The sequence below is a fragment of the Oratosquilla oratoria genome, chromosome 7, assembly GCF_046742065.1.
Source record: "Oratosquilla oratoria isolate Oo_2021 chromosome 7, ASM4674206v1, whole genome shotgun sequence".
Lineage (NCBI taxonomy): Eukaryota > Metazoa > Arthropoda > Malacostraca > Stomatopoda > Squillidae > Oratosquilla > Oratosquilla oratoria.
Window position 1 is genome coordinate 81,206,437 of NC_134783.1, and position 19,770 is coordinate 81,226,206.

At 38.8% G+C, this 19,770-nt stretch overlaps 1 protein-coding gene across 1 annotated transcript in view; it reads right to left on the reverse strand.

The window, feature by feature from the left end:
- The window catches only part of LOC143027228 (tetratricopeptide repeat protein 39B-like), a 77,946-nt gene that overhangs the window by 1,625 nt on the left and 56,551 nt on the right, over positions 1–19,770 (reverse strand). The window contains exons 4-13 of the mRNA XM_076188441.1: positions 19,135–19,210; positions 18,873–19,005; positions 16,836–16,968; positions 14,540–14,639; positions 10,990–11,055; positions 3,932–4,099; positions 3,604–3,785; positions 3,363–3,506; positions 2,979–3,214; positions 208–442 (exon numbers count right to left, since the gene is read on the reverse strand). Coding sequence (XP_076044556.1) covers positions 208–442; positions 2,979–3,214; positions 3,363–3,506; positions 3,604–3,785; positions 3,932–4,099; positions 10,990–11,055; positions 14,540–14,639; positions 16,836–16,968; positions 18,873–19,005; positions 19,135–19,210 — 1,473 coding nt within the window. The remainder of the gene's footprint in view (positions 1–207; positions 443–2,978; positions 3,215–3,362; positions 3,507–3,603; positions 3,786–3,931; positions 4,100–10,989; positions 11,056–14,539; positions 14,640–16,835; positions 16,969–18,872; positions 19,006–19,134; positions 19,211–19,770) is intronic.

Consider the following 19,770-nt stretch of genomic DNA (forward strand, 5'->3'; position numbering starts at 1 on the left):
CTAACCTTTACCACCACTCTTCATCCATTAAAGTACACTCGACTACTATGAAATCAAAATAAAATTCAATCGTTATCTTAAGAATTATTTTTGGTTGGCAAAATAAGTAATACCAAAGCTATAGTTACTCTGTTTGGCTTAAACATATTTCATCTAATTTAATTTCCTTTCTCTAAAACAATACTAAGATTAATAACATGGACTTACTTTGCATGTTCCAGCACAGCTTTCGATTGTTCAAGATCTCCTGCTCTTAGGAGCATCAAAGCAAGCTCAAGCAGGGCATTCGGAACAAGATACGTGTCTTCCTTGATCTTACGCTCATTGTTGACAATTAATTTAAAGCATTCTTGGGCTTGCAAGGGGGAATCCATATAAACTAAACAAGAGCCTTTGATGATTTGTGCCAGTAGAAAATCATCCCAATAATATTCAGTTCGTTCTGCAAAAACAAATACATATGAAATAGAAACCAAATATTGTATTGGTATATTATATTTATACATACATACATACATATACCAAAGGCTTTTTCCTCCTTACAAGGGAGGTAACCAAAGTCAAAAGGCATAAATCCACTTGCACCTGTTTCATCTCCATCCCCTCCATTCACCACCCCTCCCTCCCTCTTTTCTTGGCTCTTCCTGGATGATGGGTCATCCCTACATTCCACCCATTGACCTGGGTCGAAAGCAATGCAGCAAAACACAGCAAGGCCACTTCATTTAATCGGCAACCCCCCTCCCTCCCCTCATGCAGAAAAGGAGAAGATGAGAAGAAATCCCATCTCCCCTATTACATTAACTTTATATAAATATTCTTTGTCTAACTTTAGTGTTTAAGAGTAAGCCACTCAAACTACTCCGCAAGATGGCCTGTGAAAAGTAGAAGCAACTGTTCCTGTGTTTTGTGGATCTGGAGAAGGTACATGGCATTAAAAAGAAGCATGTGAAGAGTAATAAATTATATTTGGGGCAATTTGCATCTGTGGCTGGGCCTATTCTAAGCTGGTATTGTTTTGTAGGTAAAAGTTAGGTGATGAGATGTATAAGGGGAGAGAATGACAGCAGGCTGGAAGTGAGCATTGAGGGTGAAAGACTGGAGGAAGTGGATAGTTTTAGATACTTGGGTGCAAATGTGGCAGGAAAGGGAGGAGTGGGGGTGGAGGTAGAATGTAGATTGAGAGAAGCGAGTAAATGCCTTGGTGGATTGAAAAGTGTAATGAGAAATAGACATCTGGGAATGAATGCTAAGAGGAGGTTACATGAAGGAGTGATTGTGCCAACAGCATTGTACGGGGCAGAAACATGGAACATGAGAGAGGAAGAGAGAAGGAGTTTGAATGTGTTTGAGATGAAATGTCTGAGAAGTATGATAGGGGTTACTAGGCTAGATAGAGTGAGAAATGAGGAGGTGAGGAGGAGAACAGGGGTGGAAAGAGAACTGGGAGATAGGGTTGATGAAAGAGTATTAGTATGGTTTGGACACATGGAAAGAATGAGCAAAGAACGACTAGTAAAAGAAGTGTGGAAGGCTGAGGTGGAATAAGTGAATATGAGGGGGCGTCTTAGGATGAGATGGATCGATGGGGTCAAAGAGGCATTACAAAAGAGAGGAATGTCTGTGGAGGAAGGACGGGAGAGGACAGAAGATAGATGGAAATGGAGAGGGGTTGTGTATAGATGATGCTGTGTTGCGTGAGGGGGAGTGGGTGGGGGATGGGGGGTGAGGAAGTATGTACGAAAAAAAAAAAAAAAAAAAAAAAAAAAAAAAAAAAAAAAAATTAACCAGCCCAAAGGGAGGAGGGGGGGGGTGTCACCGAATCTATGAAGCAGCCTTGCTGTGGATGTGCTGTGTCTTGTGACACTGCTTCTGACCTAGGGCAGTGGAGAGGATACAGGGATGACCCATCATCCAGGAGGTGCCAAGATAAGAGGGAGGGAGGAGGGGAGTGGAATATATAGGAAATGGAATGGGTGGGAGTGGTTTCTATGCCTTTTTCTTTTTGGCTACCCCCCATGTATGGGGGAAAAAGCCTTTGGTATATGTATGGCTGGGCCTATTCTAAGCTGGTATTGTTTTGAAGCTAGATGGTGGTCTGAATGCACCCACTTACATAGTTCTTGATTGTTGTGGGAGATTTATCTGTAGAGCTGAATCTGGGGGAATTGTAAGTAGGGAGTTTGGTGGTTGATCTCAGAGTGCTTGTTTTCAGATCAGAGTGTATTATATGCTCTTGCATGGATGTATTGCATGATTGTGGTGGTAAATCACTGTATAGATTTGAATGATAAGCCCTTTTTTTAATTTGTTGAGCCTGCATTATTGTACTGGGTTGTATGTGTAGGGCAGAGGGCTTTTGGGTAGAATTGTGCCAATCATTTTTATGTGCCATTTTATGGGGAGAATTTTGGTCTCAGTATAGAAATGTCCTATTGGGACAGTTTTGGTGCATGCTGCTATAATTAATGCTTTGTTTTGTGCAGTTTCCAGGGTGTCTTATGTTTTCTTGATTATTGGAACCATGCCATGGAGGTATACTCGAAGAATGTTTTGGTGGATAGATGAGTACACAGTTCTATACAAGTTTACAATTTTATGAACAGGATGTTAAACAAGAAAAAATGTGACATTTTGAGAACAATATACATACTATGGCAAAGAGATATTCTATGAGCAGTATGCACCAGGGATGAAATGGCAGTATTATCGGGAATGTGATGAGGTATAGTATTTGCATGTTTAACCGGGAAAGAGTAAACATGATGGGGTTGTTCTCCTATGCCTATGCAACCTCACGTTGTAGGTAACAACTAAATGGAAATAGGGGAGAACTTTTGTGTATGTATATTTAGGGAATTTTCCAGGGACAAACGTTGCAAGGATAAGGAGGAGCTTTACACTAACTGGACTATCCAACCAGCACTCTTATATCTATCACATACAAAAAGTACAATTTAATAGCTTTTCACACCTACCTGAATTCCTAAGGCTTTCCAATCTCTTGATTTCCTTTTCTGTAATGGCATATACTCGTTCAACATTTTCATACTTCTTGGCCAAAATCTTGAAACCATTCCATACATAAATAAGTTCAAAACCAGCAAGTACTAAGTAGTTCCCTTGAGTCAGGAACCTGATGGACTTCTTAACAGCAAACTTCTCAATGGGTAGACTTTTGCCAGCTATCCGCTGTTTTAGGCCTGGGATGCTCCTATTGTACAGTAAAAATTGTAAAGTTTGCAACCAATTCTATAATAAGCATTCATTTGTATAGTTTTATACATGTTCAGTAGTCCACATATAGATACCAACAACAATTATTTTCATAACGATAGTTGATTATGCAAAAACAAACTCACTCCATGTGATATTTGAGTTCATTTCTCTCAGCACGTGTGAGCTCATCGGCCCTCATGCACATGCAGCATGCCTTCTGATAGGCATATGTGGCTTTGGACCACTTACTCTCTTGAAGAAGTCTGTTGGCAAAGTCTTGGGCCTCCCTATAAAAGATGGGATGCACAGCATTATAGCAGGAGTTACAAAGTTCTTATAGTGAATAAAATTTTTAGTCAAGTCTAGATGGAAGGGCAAACTTACGTAAATTGGGCTCTCATGACATTGCACCACATAAGCTCCCAATAACAAAGGTGATGAAATTGTCGCCATTCATGTTGACTATGCCATGATTTTTTGTACAACTCAGCAGCTTCATCAAAATTACCACGCACAAATTCTAGCCGTGCCGAAAAGAAGAGGAACCAAGCACCATTTGGGTACAACTGTAATTTTACAATTTTCATGCACTTTACAAATATCAAAAAAACAAACTCATTCATTATTGTTGGCATTCCAGGTTCTTTACAGATGTATGAAACATAGTATATAATTTTTACAGCATTTCAAAACTGAAGTGTTGGTCCCAAACCTGTAAGTGATCATCAAGAATTATCTGTGCCATTTCTAGGTCCCCCTCAGAGGTGCCCAAGATGTAGGTGGCGATAGTATGGTATCCAAGAAGAACAAGGGCACACAAAACTCGACGTAGTGAACCCTTCAGGAAGAAACCTTTCTCCAACTCAGCAAGTCCCAGTTGCTACAATCATTGATAAAAGTTTCAAAATCAAGATTTATGTAGCAAATATCAATGTGTACCTGTATTACTTAAATTGTATATCCTCCGTTATTATCTTACTTTGTGTTAACATCAGTGTAATGGGTACAAAGTAATGAAAATGCATAATTTTGAAAGTTATTCGTAAAAACACATCCAACTATCCACTTCCTTTTTCAAAATCACCCTACTCTCTCCAACTTCTTGTGTTTCCCTTGTCAATTAATCCATTCACCCATCAATCGTTACCTAAAATTTCTCTTACCAGAGTCCTTTGGTCCCAACAGTTATGTAGCAATAATCCTCAGGCTTTCCCATAGATCTCTCCAAAAAGAAACATTTGACTGTTTGCATTTCCCAAGTATGGGATTACTTCTGTCACTGGCCAGTTGAAGAATAGGTGTACATACACTCACTATCCGAGTTACGACCTGTGCGACTTACGTCCACCCGTACTTACAACCACATTCAGCAGATGCCTACATGCACATATTATGAGTTTACTGGTTTACTGTACGTTTGCACGTGGCGTCCAGCATCCTGTACGACAGTTACGGCAGCACAGCACAGCATCTCACCAAGGTTGCGCTGTCTGCCATAATTATGGTATTTCTACCATAATTTAGTGGGTGTCTACCATCTACCATACGATGTCTACCATATACCATAATTTTACTGGAATTGATATTATACCGTATTTCGATTCCCAGTTCCCACCGATAATCAGGGCAGGTGGGAATGGTCAGAAAGACTGTTCCTCACCGATTAGTCCCTTTGTTCCTCTCCTAATCCTCTCAATCAAAACCCTCCCATAAGCCTTCCCAACTACACTTGACAAACTGATCCCTCTGAAACTACTACACTCACACATGTCCCCTTTTAGACAAATGTTAAACAACCTCACCAGCCAGTCCACCATCAATGTACCTCCCTTTTTTTAGACACTTTGCATGACACCCATCTAACTCGGGTGCCTTACCTGCTCTCATCATTTTGATAACTGCTTTCACCTCATTTTTTTTTTTTTCATTTTCCTCATCACTCATTTTCTTAGCACTTCACACTGCAACTACCTTTTCCTTCATATCCTCCTTCACTTTTAGCAACTCCCTAAAATACTCTGCCCATCATCCTCTTACTAGTCCCTTCCATTATCATCTCTCAATCTGCCCCGTCTGGGTATTGGCTGCATGTTGTTATGGCAAAGTAGCATGCAGTTGATACTTTAGGGTCTATATGGGGCACCCCTACAGACCAGAGCCACACATCATTTTGTCTGTGATAGAGGACTCTGCTCACAGAGAAATTATGAAACTTTTATTATACTGCTACTGTCCCTCCGTTATGCTGTCCCCCAACCCCTTGTTGCTGTCCTGTACCATTTCTCTGAATTTTCATTTTTTTTTTTGGCCTTTATGGTTATGGAAAAGCTTATGACAGTAGACAGGAAGGCACTGTGGGAAGTATTGCAGATATATAGGATAGAAGGATAGATGTTAAGAGTAATCAAGAGTCTTTATGAGAGTAGTAGAGCATATGTTAGAATTAGAAGTGGAGAGAGTGAATGATTTGATGTAAAGGTAGGACTTCACCAGGGATGTCATATCACCAGGGATGTGTCATCTCACCATGGCTGTTCAATTTATATATGGATGGGGTGGTGTGAAAGGTAAATGCAAGGGTAATGGGGGGTTGGGGGTTAGAGATGGTTAAAGAAAATTGAGAGAAAAATGAGATAAGCCAGTTGTTTGCTGATGACACTGCACTTGCAGCAGGATCAGAGGAGGAATTAAGGAAGTTAGTGACGAAGTTTGGGTGATGAGATGTACAAGGTGAGATGATGGCAACAAATTGGAAGTATTATGGGAGAAACTGGAAGAAACGGATAGCCTTGGATACTTGGTGGGAAAGGAAGTAGTGGAGGTGGAGATGGCTAGTATATTGAGAAAATTAAATGCCCTGGGGGATTAAAAAGTGTAACAAGAAATAGACATTTGGGAAAGGACACTAAAAGGAGATTGTATGAAGGGGTAACTGTGCCAACAGCAATATATGGAGCAGAAACATGGAACATAAGAGAGGAAGAGTTAAAAAGTTTTTGAGATGAAATGCCTGAAAACTATGGTAGAGGTTGCTAGGCTGGATAGAGTGAGAAATTAGCAGACGAGGAGAGCAGGGGCGGAAAGGGAGTTGGGAGATAGGGTTGATGAAATAGCATTGGGATGGTTTGGACACATGGAAAGGATGAGTGAAGATTAGTAAAAGAAGTGTGGAAGGCAGAGGTGGAGGAAGAGAACATGAGGAGGCAACCAAGTACAAGATGGATGGGGTAAAAGGGGCATTGGGAAAGAGGGCAATATCTGTTGAGGAAGGAGGGGAGAAGACATGATAGGGGAGAATGGAGAATGGTTGTGTATGGAAAATGCTATGATACATGGAAGGGAGCAGGTGGAATATGGGAGCATGAAGGAGTATGTTTGAATGATATTTTGACAGTACAAAGGGATTTCTCCCAGTTTTTTCTTTTAGTGCATGAGGTGATGGAGAGGGGGTTGCTGATTAAATGAAGCAGCCTTGCTGTGGATGTGGTGTGCCTTGCTGCATTGCTTCTGAACCAGGGCAGTGGGCAAGATGCAGGGATGACCATCATCCAGGAACCAAGAAATGAGGGAATGGTGGTAAATGATTGTGGAGTATGTGGGGTGAAATGGGTGACTTTTGGCTACCTCCCTCGTAAGGGGAAAAATGCCCTTGGCATATGTATGCATGTTCACAATATAGATGATGTTCACTGTTCTTTAAGTTGGTTTACATTACTGTCATATACATCATTGACATTGCCTTTGTATGCATTATTAGTACGAATGCTTGGGCTAATAGTACATGTTTCTGGGTTTTGGTATGCATGTTGCACATTTTCTGCATTTAATATCAGTCTATCTTTGTAATTGTTTCTTTGCTTCTAGCATTCTTGCTGTAGTTTGAATATTGTTGATGCCTCTTGTCTGGTAAGATGTTTCATGTATTCTGTTCGTACACCTGCTTTTCAGGTTTTGTTTATAGTTAGTGCCTGGAGCACTATGCCTGGAGCATGGATTTATTTTTTTTGCTTGTTCATTTGTTTTGTTTTCAGTGTTTTGTATAAATTTTTTATTTGCTGTGCATGGTTGTTGTTTGTTGCAACTTTCCTTTGTTTTTTTCCATCAGTTTTTTGTCTGCTTGTCCATTATTTTGGTCATCAGATATTCTGGGATTTTGTACAGTCTTTTCTCATGTTGCTATTGTTGTTATTATTGTTGTTGTCTTTAGAAAGAATTCTAGTTTCTAAATGTAGGTTTTCTTCTGGTGTTGCTTTGGTGCAGTTTGTTATTATTCTATAAGGTTTTATTTTGTTTTGTTTGTAAGCTGTTTTTTTCTAGATAGCTAAAGTAAGAGTTAGTGATTATTGGAAATTTATCATAGGTCTTGATTCTCATGTGGCAGAAATAAAATAAATTTTCACTGTTGTGAATTAAGTCAAAATAATTGTTGGTGCTTACATACTTTTCATAACATTCTCCACTTAAATATCAGTGCACTTGTTTTACCCCCCCCCCTTTTTTTTTTTTAATAAAATACTAATGGTGAGCAATCAGCATGCCTTTCCGAACTGATGAGGACCACTTTAATGGCAGCTCAGTAATATCACATGAAAAAACAACAGGAAAATAATGAACTAAAAAATTTCCATGCAAGCACAAATTCACAAAATATCAGAAGTATGGAAAAGCTGAAGCTACATTTTCAGGTTACAAAGGAACCACACATTTCCATTGCCATAAACATGGAATAGCAAAAAAATATTAAATGTAAACATAAGCATACACTTCAATAAAAAATGATATATATATATATAACAGCACCATCAAATCATGTAATGTGGTGGTCAGTAGTTTAAGCAAAGGTGATACTGCAGAATGAACAAACATGTGGGAAAATTTTAACAAATAGAAATTAAAGGGTGCAATCAAACTACCTCTGGATGTGTAACACTACAAAAAGTCAACACAAATTTCACAGGCTTACCTGACATGACTAATCACCACAAAAGGAATGCAAAGAAGAAATCATTAACAAGGACTTAAGAAAGCACTGGTGTGCTATCAACAACTATACATATAAACTGTGATGTGTACCTATACATACAACTAAAACAGTGAAAATAAAATGACAAATGCAAAATCAAGCCCATAAAATGGGATCCAGAACTTTTGTCTAAACTTTTTTCATCCAAGGGGCACTGCTTTAAGGAGTATTCATCAAAAGAATAATGATCTAAGCTATATTCATCTAAACATATTGTCCAAAGATATTAATAATAACTCTTGCATCAAATTTCACTAACCCACAGCCTCACAGTGGCTGACAATGGTTTTCGGGCCCTCCTATTGGTTGCAGGTAACAAGGAGAGGGGAGTAGTCATCACTGGTTGTCAGTTCTCAATGTATGACAAGGTGCAAGAAATATACCTGAAATCTTCAACCCAGTCTGGAGACCAAGTGTCAGCCCCTCAAGGCTGCACCTCCTGATGGAGGTAAGAGGTGACAGGTTTTGAAAATGGGCAGCTCTGCTGTCCATCTTAACCCTATCTCCCATCTCCTTTACCACACCCTGCTCTCCTGCTCACCTTGTCATTTCTCACTATCCAGCCTAATAACCCCTATCATACTTCTCAGACATTTCATGCTCTGCTGTCCATCTTAACCCTATCTCCCATCTCCTTTACCACACCCTGCTCTCCTGCTCACCTTGTCATTTCTCACTATCCAGCCTAATAACCCCTATCATACTTCTCAGACATTTCATCTTAAACACATGTAAACTCTTCCTCTCTTATGTTCCATGTTTCTGACCTATACAGTGCTGTCAGCACAATCACTCCTTCATACAATCTCCTCTTAGCATCCATTCCCAAACTTTTATTTCTCATTACACTTTTTAATCTCCCAAGTCATTTACTTGCTTCTCTCAATCTACATTCTACCTCCACCCCCAATCCTCCCTTTCCCACCACATGCATCCCCAAGTATCTAAAGCTATCCACTTCCTCCAGCCTCTTTCCCTTAATACTCACTTCCAATTTACTGCCATCCTCTCCCCTTGTACAACTCATCACCTTACTTTTACCCACATATAACTTCAACTTCTTTCACACACCTTCCCAAACTCTGTCACTAACTTCCTTAATCCCTCCTCTAATCCTGCTACAAATGCATTGTTAAACAACAACTGACTTGTCTCCCATTTTTCTCCATTTTCTTTAACCATCTCCAATCCCCTTGCATTTACCTCCTGCACCACCCCATCCATGTACACACTGAACAGGCATGGTGACATGACATCCCTGGCCAAGTCCCACCTTTACTTGAAACACTCATTCTCTCCATTTCTAATTCTAACAGTCTCTCTCGTAAAAACTCGAAAACTTTCCTCCTATCCCATACATCTGCAAAACCTCCCACAGTGCTTTCCTGTCTACCTTCTCATAAGCCTTTTCCAAATCCATAAAGGCCCAAAAAACATCCTTGCCCTTTGCCAAGTTTTCTCATATGTCTTACCACAAAAATCTGATCCACACGATCCTTACCTTCCCTAAACCCACACTGTTCCTCTCCTAATCCTCTCCATCAAAACCCTCCCACAAGCCTTCCCAACTATACTCAACAAACTGATCCCTCTGAAACTATTACAAACACTTACTTTACAAGGAGGAAATGACTTTTTGGTACGTGTATTATGTACATCTTGTTGTGTGGATGTGGTTGTGCATGGATGATATTTTGATGCAGCCCAAAGGTATTTCTTCACATCTTCTCTATCTTAAACCATGTGGGGGAGACAAGGAAGGAGGGTTACCATGTAAATTTAGCGGCCCTGCTCTGGATGTACTGTGCCTTGTAGCATTACTTCCAACCTGGGTAGTGAGCAGGAGACAGGGATAACCCTTCATCCACAAGAAGATAAGGTGAGTGGGAAACAATGGGTAGGAGTGGGTGCATCCCTTGACTGGCTACCTCCCTTACAAGGGGCAAGAAGTCCCTGGTTTATTTAGATAGCTAAATGGATTTCATGTGTATAGAAATACCATAGATACTCATTCAAAAAAGTATTGAAAATAATTCTTTAAGATTAAACCATAAATCTTCAGACAAATATTCCTTAGATCAATATTCTTGACTGGCTACCTCCCTTACAAGGGGCAAGAGGTCCCTGGTGTATTAAGATAGCTAAATGGATTTCACATGTATAGAAATACCATAGATACTCATGCAAAAATGTATTGAAAATAATTCTTTAAGATTAAACCATAAATCTTCAGTCAAATATTCCTTAGATCAGTATTCTTTAGACCAACATTTTAGACCAATATGTTTAGACGAAGAATTCTAGGATAAGAATCCTAAACATCTTTGAAACATACCATGCTTAGATTACATAAACAAAGCTGCTTTCTATTAATCTAACCATACTGTACTGAACAAAAATGGATGAATAACTATTGTAAACAGTATGAATAACCTCATGTGTGGAAATAAATTTGAAAATCCCTTTTCTGTAGTTCCATTTTTATACAGTAAATCAAAACAATCTTTTAGTTGCAGTAGCAAAGTACCCAACATGTTATTTCCCATTTTCTATACATTCAGTTTCATAAATCTATCTTGATGGAGTATCATTGCATCAAGACCTCTATTTACAATCTAATCTCTTCACTAATGGAAACAAGTAGGCTGCATGAATACACATAACTTTATACAAGTTAACATAGTAATTAGTCACTATCAGGACTGATTCCCTCAATATTAATAGAATAAAAACCTAGAGAAACTCACCTTGTTGCCAGAAAATCCAACAAACTCGAGAAGTTTCAAAACTTTGCTTGGAAGCTGTGAAATCATCTGCAATGGAAGGAAACAATTTTATCAAACTCTCCTGCTACTTCATGTGTAGAAAAAAAGAAAAAAAAAAAGTTACTATGACCCGTCTGGGGTATTGGCTGCATGTTATCGTGGCAGAGTAGCATGCAGTTGATATTTTAGGGTCTATATGGGGTGCCCCTGTGGACCAGAGCCACACATCATTTTGTCTGATAGAGGAAAACTCTGTTCATAGAGAAATGATGACACTTTTATACTACAACTGTCCCTCAGTTATGCTGTCCTCCAATCCCTTGTTACTGTCCTGTACCATTTCTCTGAATATTCATTTTCGTTTTTTAGCCTACCCTGTGGTGGGGGAAGAGAATGCTACCACCAAGTCTTTCCACTCGAGTCGTAAGAGGCGACAAAAAAAGGGACGGAGGGTGGGATTAGGAGTCCTACTACCTGTAGCCCCACAGGGGACATTCCTAAAAAACTAAAGGCATAAGAGGGTCTGGGAGTTTTCCAACCAGTACCCTCAGGTTTGGGTCTTTTAATGTGCATGGATGTGGTACAGATGAGAGTAAAAGGGAAGAGATAGGCAGTATGTTTGCGAGAAGAAAGATAGATGTGCTGGCTTTGAGTGAAACTAAAATGAAAGGGAAGGGCAAGTGTGAGTTTGGGAGTGTAGCTGGGAAGTACTCAGGAGTGAAGAGGGGATGAGGGGTGGCTATACTAATAAGTGAAGAGATAAGTAAGCATGGAGGGGAAGGAGGTTTCATCAAGGTTGATGTGGATGAAGATGAAGCTAGGAAGGGAGGTGATAAACGACATGGATGAAGGAGTTGAAAGTTATACGAATTTCTTCGCAAATGACGCAAAAATATTAAAGTATCAACAGAAGAGGACTGTGACTCGTTACAATTAGACCTGGACAAAATCTGGAAATGGACTCAAAAGTGGGAAATGAACCTCAATATCAAGAAGTGTAGCATAATGGAGTTTGGAAAAAGCAAAAACAGAATTTCAAAAAATTACAAAATTGGTGAAAAAGAAATAAAAAAGTGCACTCAGAAAGGGACCTTGGAGTGATAATCAGCAAAGACATGACACCAGACAGACATATAAACAAAATAGTCTGTGAAACCTACAACCTACTAAGGTCAATGAAAGTGGCATTTGAATACTTGAATGAAGAAATGATAAAAAAAAATATTAGTCACATTGATTAGACCAAAACTGGAATATGCAGCAACACTATGGACACCCAGTACTAAAAAGAATACAAGGAAACTAGAAAGAATAAGGCGAACAACAAAGTTGGCACCAACTCTTTCCAAATTAACATATGAACAAAGATGATCAAAATTAGAACTACCAACACTAGAGCAAAGAAGAGAAAGAGGTGATCTGCTGACTATATTTAGAATCATGAAAGGAATGGAAATCCTTGACAGAAAAGATTTATTAAAAAATGACAATGGAACAAGAGGTCATGAAAAGAAACTCAAAAAGGACAACTACAGAAGAGATCAGAAAAAGAATAGCTTCCCACACAGAGTGCTGGATATATGGAATAACTTAGATAAAGAAACAGTGTGTGCAAATACTATTCAAGATTTTAAGAAAAAACTTGATGCTGAAAGATACAAAGATGGGTCACCACGAGCATAGCTCCCTTCCCGTATAATACAACTAGGTAAATACACACACGCATATAAATTAGGAGAGGAAGAAATAAAAAAAGAAAATGAGAAGGACCTGGGAGTCATTATTATAAATAATATGTCCCCTGAGAAATATATAAACAAGATTTTTTGAGAAACTTATAATTTAATAAGAAAAATCAAAGTGGCATTTACATACCTGGACGAAGAAATGGTGGTCACCAAATACAAAAAAATTTACAACAAAACTTGAAAGAATACTAAGAGCAATTACGAAACTGGCACCTACACTCAGAACTATCATATGAAGAGAGACTAGCAAAACTTGAACTACAGACATTAGAGCAAAGAAGAGAGAGGAGACTTGATAACTATTTATAGAATCATGAAAGGCATAGAAACTATTGATAGAGAGGATCTAATAAAATGGGATAGCAGAGATACAAGAGGACACGTAGAAAATCAAGAGGGACAGTTATAGAAGAGACCTGAAAAAGAACAGCTTTCCCCACAGGGTGATAGATGTTTGGAACAAGTTAGATGAGAAAGTGGTGTGTGCAAAAACAATACACGAATTTAAAAGCAGTCTAGACAAAACGAGATATGAAGACGGGACACCACGAGCATAGCTCCCCTTCCCGTATAATACAATTAGGTAAATACACCCTTGCGACCTGACTTGACCGCCTTCCAGGGGGTAAATGTCCTTGTTCCTTTCTCATGTATAAGAGGGAGGGTGGAGGGGAGTGGAGTGTATTTAGGGATGGATGGAATAGGTGGGAATGATTTTAAGCCTTTTTCTTTTTGGCTACCTCCCTTGAGAGGGGGAAAAAGCCTTGGTATATGTATGCACTTTTTTCACTTTTTGCTCTGCTTCATTAGTTTCTTTTTCCAAGTGGTCTACTTTGCATATATACATATTTACCTAGTTGTATTTTGTGGGAAGGGGAGCTATGCTTGCGGTGTCCCGCCTTTGTATATATACATATATACACACATATACAAAATTTTTATATATATATATTATATATATATATATATATATATATATATATATATATATATATATATATATATATACATATATCCAGAGTGGTTGATGTTTGGAACAAATTGGACAAAACAATAGTGCATGCAACCACTATACAAGAATTCAAGAATAAACTAGATATTGCGAGATACAAAGATGGGTCACTATGAGTATAGCTCTCCTTCCCATATAATACAACTAGATAAATACAGGCCAAGAGAGTAAACAACTGCATAAAGAGTGGGAACATTTTGATGGGTGGCCAATGGAGCATGGGTGGTGCTGAAATCAAGTGAATTTGTTTACAGTTTGGTGATCATATAATTGAGCGCCTACACTGAAAAATGAGCGAGTGGTATCAATTCAAAGGTTCATATAAATGAAGTATTAGATACTGTACCATCAAACAGAGAGGGAAACCTGTATACACATGTGGACAGTACCGAGTAACACAAATTCACAATGGTTTGGCAAAGTATGATCAGTGTTATATATATTGTGCATTAGTATACTTTCTTATTTCATGCATATCTTTGTACTGTGGTGCATTAGTTTACATGTTAATATAGCAGCACACCACCAATGGTCATGTCTAGCTTACCTACACTAGAATTATGGTACACCCCATTTTGTATATGCAATTTTTTTTTTATGATTTTTTTCAACTTATGAACAGCCTTCAGGAACACTACTAGCTCATAACTCAAAGGTTGTATAAATTTCTTTCTTGATTGACCTATGGATCAACCCAGTGGCCATGGTTATGCATCCCTGGGCAATAGGTTTCATGCAAAATATCAAAGGCAACAGATAGTTAAAAACTTACCAGGTTAAATGCACCAACACCCATACGAACTCCACTTTCAAAATGAATTTTATCTGGATCCCCTCTCCAATCTCGAGATTCCAAAATATTCCAGCATTCTCTGTAATTGAAAAGGATTTACAATTCACAGATCTATAACTAATGCTTTAGCATTAATCAAAATAAGCAGTTACAAATCATGTGGCATGTTGTAAAAAGGCTAAAAAGGCAAACTGTACACCACAAAAATTTTTGTACAATTTTCATGCTAACTAATGTAGTATTATGGAAATTTGATATTATAAAAATTGAATCTCATATATAAAACAAGAAAAGTAACAAAACACACATAGAAAAAGATCCCTGGTGCAGATGTCAAATGTAAGAACCAGAGGACCATTCATTGTTTTTGTAACAAGAACATATGCCTCATGGATTAATGTGAGAGTTGCTTTAAACATGTGGATCAGTGTATATAGGTCTACAAGTATAGTTGTATAATTGTACCTCTGACAGTCTTAATTAAGCTGCAGTACTCTGAACACATTGGTGGATGGGAAAGGAATGGGCGGGAGTGGGTGTGTACTTTTGATTTGGCTGCTTCCCCTATAAGGGGGAGGAAACCCTTGGTATAAAGACAGTTTGAACCCCACATAAAAAGGATAGAGAAATTGTATAGAAGAGCCATCAGAAAATTGGTTTCAGGTCTACAATGCTCTATTTATGAACAAGACTCAAGACTAATTAATAACACTGGAAAGAAAGAAAAAGAAAAAGAGAGAGCAAAGAGCAAAGATGGGGACCACAGTGTATAAATACACACATGCACCAAAGGCTCTCCCGTCCCCCTTACAAGAGAGGTAGCCAAAAAAAACAAAGGCATAAAAACCACTCCCACCCTTTCCATCCCTAACATACTCCCTCCCCTCCACCCTCTTCCCTTCCTCTTATCTTTGCACCTCCTGGATGAAGAGTCATCCCTACATCTTGCCCACTACCCTGGGTCAGAGGCAGTGTCGTTAGACACAGTACATCCACAGCAACCCTCCCCCCTCTTTGTCCCCTCGTGCAGAAAAGGAGAAGACGGGGAGAAATCCCTTCAGGGTGCATCAATTTATTTCTCACACGTACTCCTCTCTTCCTCTCTCATGTTCCAGGTTTCTGCCCCATACAGTGCTGTTGGCACAATCACTTCTTTATAGGATCTCCTCTTAGCATCCATTCCCATATGTCTATTTCTCATTACACTTTTTAATCCCCCAAGGCATTTACTTGCTTCTCTTAATCTACATTCTACCTCTACCTCCACACCTCCCTTTCCCACCACATTTGCACCAAGTATCTAAAACTATCCATTTCCTTCAGTCTCTCTCCCTTAATACTCACCTCCAGTCTGCTGCCACTTTCTCTCCTTGTACATCTCATCACCTTACTTTTACCCACATTTATCAACTTTCTTCTTTTGCACACCTTCCCAAACTCTGTCACTAACTTCCTCAATCCTTCCTCTGATCCTGCTACATGCAGTGTCATCAGCAAACAACAACTGGATTATCTCCCACTTTTCTCCATTTTCTTTAACCATCTCCAATCCCTGACCAACTATCCTTGCATTTATCTCTCACACCACCCAACCCATGTACAAATCGAACAGCCAGGGCGACTTAACACATCCTTGACAAAGTCCAACCTTTACCTCAAACCACTCTCTCTCCATGTCTAATCCTAACACACACTCTACTACTCTTGTAAAAACTCCTGACTGCTCTTAACAGCTTTCCTCCTATCCCATATATCTGCAATATCTCCCACAGTGCCTTCCTATCTACCCTGTCATAAGCCTTTTCCAGATTCATAAAAGCCCAAAAAGCATCCTTACCTTTTCTTACAGCTTTCTCACCTATCTGTTTTACCACAAAAATCTGACCTATGCAACCCCTACCTGTCTTAAACCCACTGTTCCTCACCAATTACTCCCTTTGTTCCTCTCCTAATCCTCTCAAGACCCTCCCATAACCCTTCCCAACTACACTTAACAAGCTGATCCCTCTGAAACTACTACAAAGAACCATAAATAATAAGTAGTTTAAGTACAGCTTTCCAAACTGGTCACTGGACATACTGAATGGAGTGCAAATGAAAGTGAAGTGAAACGTGCACAATTTCAAACTTAGTTACAGCAAAACTGGGAAAAATGTTGATATATGAATTGTAAGATGGCAAGTTATATACTGTCCCGATACATAAGTAAACATCCACACACAAATATATCTTGCATACAAATACATGTTTACACATAAAAGGGTAAAACTCTTACTTGTATGACTGATAGCACTGTCTGATCTTCATGCCACCTTTGATGAAACTAATTAGGGTTTCATCCTCCATAAAAGATAGTACAGCACGTAACAATAGGCACTCTGCATAGCAGAGTTCAGCATGGATTTCCTCTAAAAAGAAATGTAAAAAACAGTAATATTAAAAATGTGCCATAACGTTACCTAGTATGAAACCTTTAAAAAAAATTATGCACATATACCAAAGAGCATCCTCCCACTTGTAAGGCAGCTGGCTGGCCCAAAGCATACACCTAGCCCTCACCCATCCCACATTTATCAAAACTCTGTACCCCCACCACAATGATCAGGTCATAGGCAATGTAGCAAGATACAGCAGCTCTACAGCCAGGCCCTACAGACCTAGTTTACTTTGTTTGAAAATAATATACAAAGAAAAATCCTTTTGACAAGTAATAGTCCATTCGTAGATAGAATGAACCTTTTGCTTAAAAGGGATTTATGTCCATGGAGTCTCCAGGATACAGATTTTTACATGTAAACTTAGTCACTCCTAACAATGTACAATGTTCTCTGGCAAGGGTGTGACAGACACTGCAGAATTCCATTTACAAGTTTAAGCAATATTTGCTAATTTTCATTCCTTTGCTACATCCCCCACTGAAAATTATTTTTCAAAAGTAATTTCTAATGGAATATTTTTCTTTCATCGTATACATTTAATGAGCAGGGGACTGGAGATGGTTAAAGAAAATGGAGAAAAGTGGGACGTGAACCAGTTGTCTGCTGACAACACTGCTTGTGGCATGGGCAGAGGGGGGGGGGAATGAAAGGAGTTAGTGATGGAGTTTGGGAAGGTATGCGATAGGAGAAAGTTGAGAGTAAATGTGGGTAAAAGTAAGGTGATGAAATGTACAAGGGGAGAGGATGGCAGTGAGATGGAAGCAAGTCTTAAAGGAGAGAGGCTGGAGGAAGTGGATAACTTTAGGTATTTGGGGTTGTATGTGGCAGGAATGGGAGGATTGAAAGTAGAGGTAAATTGTAGATTGAGAGAAGAAAGTAAATGTCTTGGGGGATTAAAAAGTGTCATGAAAAATAGGCATCAGGGACTGGATGCAAAGAGGAGATCATACCAAGGGGTGATTGTACTGAATGCTTTGTACAGAGCAGAGATGTTGAATTTAAGAGAGGCAGAGAGAAAAAATTTGAATGTGTTTGAGATGACATGCCTGAGAAGTATGGCATGGGTTACTAGCTTGGATATAATGAGAAACAAGGTGAGAAGAAGAACAGGAGTGGAAAAGGAGATGATAGATAGGCTTGATGAAAGAATATTGGGATGATTTGGACACATGGAAAGAATGAATGAAGAAAGATTAGTGAAAGGTGTGGAAGGCAGAGGTGGAGGGAGTGAATTAGTGGAGATAACTGAGGATGAGATGGATCGGATGGGGTGAAGGGGGCATTGAGAAAGAGGGGAATATCTTAAGCAAGGAATGGAGAAGGCAGGAGATAGGGATGAGTAGAGAGTGGCTGTGTATAGATGACACTTATACAAGGAAGGGTGGGTCAGGGGATGGAGGGGTAGAGTTACTTATGTACAAATGATATTTTGATGCAGCCTAAAGGATTTCTATGTCTTCTCTCATTCTGTATGAAGGGATGGAGAGGGGGGTCACTGATTAGGTGAAGCAGCCTTGCTGTGGATGTATTGTGTCTTGTTGCGGTGCCTCTGACCCAGGGCAGTGGGTGGGATATAGGGATGACCCGTCATCTATGAGGAGCTAAGATGAGGAGGAGGAAGGGGTAGTGGAGGGGAGTGGGACAGGTGGGAGCGAGTACATGCTTTTAACATGGCTACCTTCCTTATAGGGGAAAAAGCTCTTCATATATAGATATAAAGAAAAGTTTCACCTTAATATATCAGATATCTGATAAAATTTCAGATATTTTATTCACAAGTACAAAACTAAAACTATTACATGACAATTGTAAAAAAGCAATCTGATATCAAAATTAATTAAAATAGACAACATATTGCTTCTCAGAACTCTTACCATCAGTGTACGAGTTGTAGTCAGGTTTCTTCACAATTTTCCCAATTGATTCGCCAATGGTGTTTTTTCGTCTAAAACGGTTACACACTTCCACACTCTGCTTCAGTGTTTCTACAGCCAACTCGATGTCTTTCTAGTTAACAAAAGATCAATAAAAATATTAATGCTTTACCTATGATCTATACATTTTCACTTGTTTTTCATGCAAATATATTAAAACCTTTTACATCTATAAGCAACATTAAATAGCTTATAAACTTACAGGTTCAAATGTCATGATGGCTTGCAAATACATGAAAGTTCCATATCCAAGTGCATGATACATGTGCTTGTCAGCCCTGTAAAAATCAAATATACATGTTAGTCTCATAAAATCATGCATCACTTTAGATTAATTCTGATGTCAGATAAAATATACTTCCCTTTATGTGTTCACTTAAATAAGCCCTAAACAGCTATGATAATATCTCCCTTTACCCTGTGTTCACTTTATTTTACATCAAAATCAGTGTCAACCACTTCTACTGGGAGTGAATCAGTTAGAATAAAATTACTTATAACCCAATACATTCCAGTCTTAAATATACAACAGTAATCTATTGTCAAACAGTGTCTATCTATAAGAAGAGCAATAGAAAGGGCCTCTTAAAATATTTAATGGTTTTATTCACCAGTGTAGTTGGGAAAGTATTTCAAAGGATAATTAGAGAAAAATGGGTTAAAATATCTAAAAACAAACTATATTGTACATGCAGTTCAGTTGGGAAAATATATCAAACCTATATAAATTCTTTCAAGAATGAAGAGGTTGTATAGACTGTCTCTAAACTTTATGAAGGCTGGGACCATGATGGATACCCACTTTCAGAACCTAACACCCAATGGTAGCTTTGAGGAG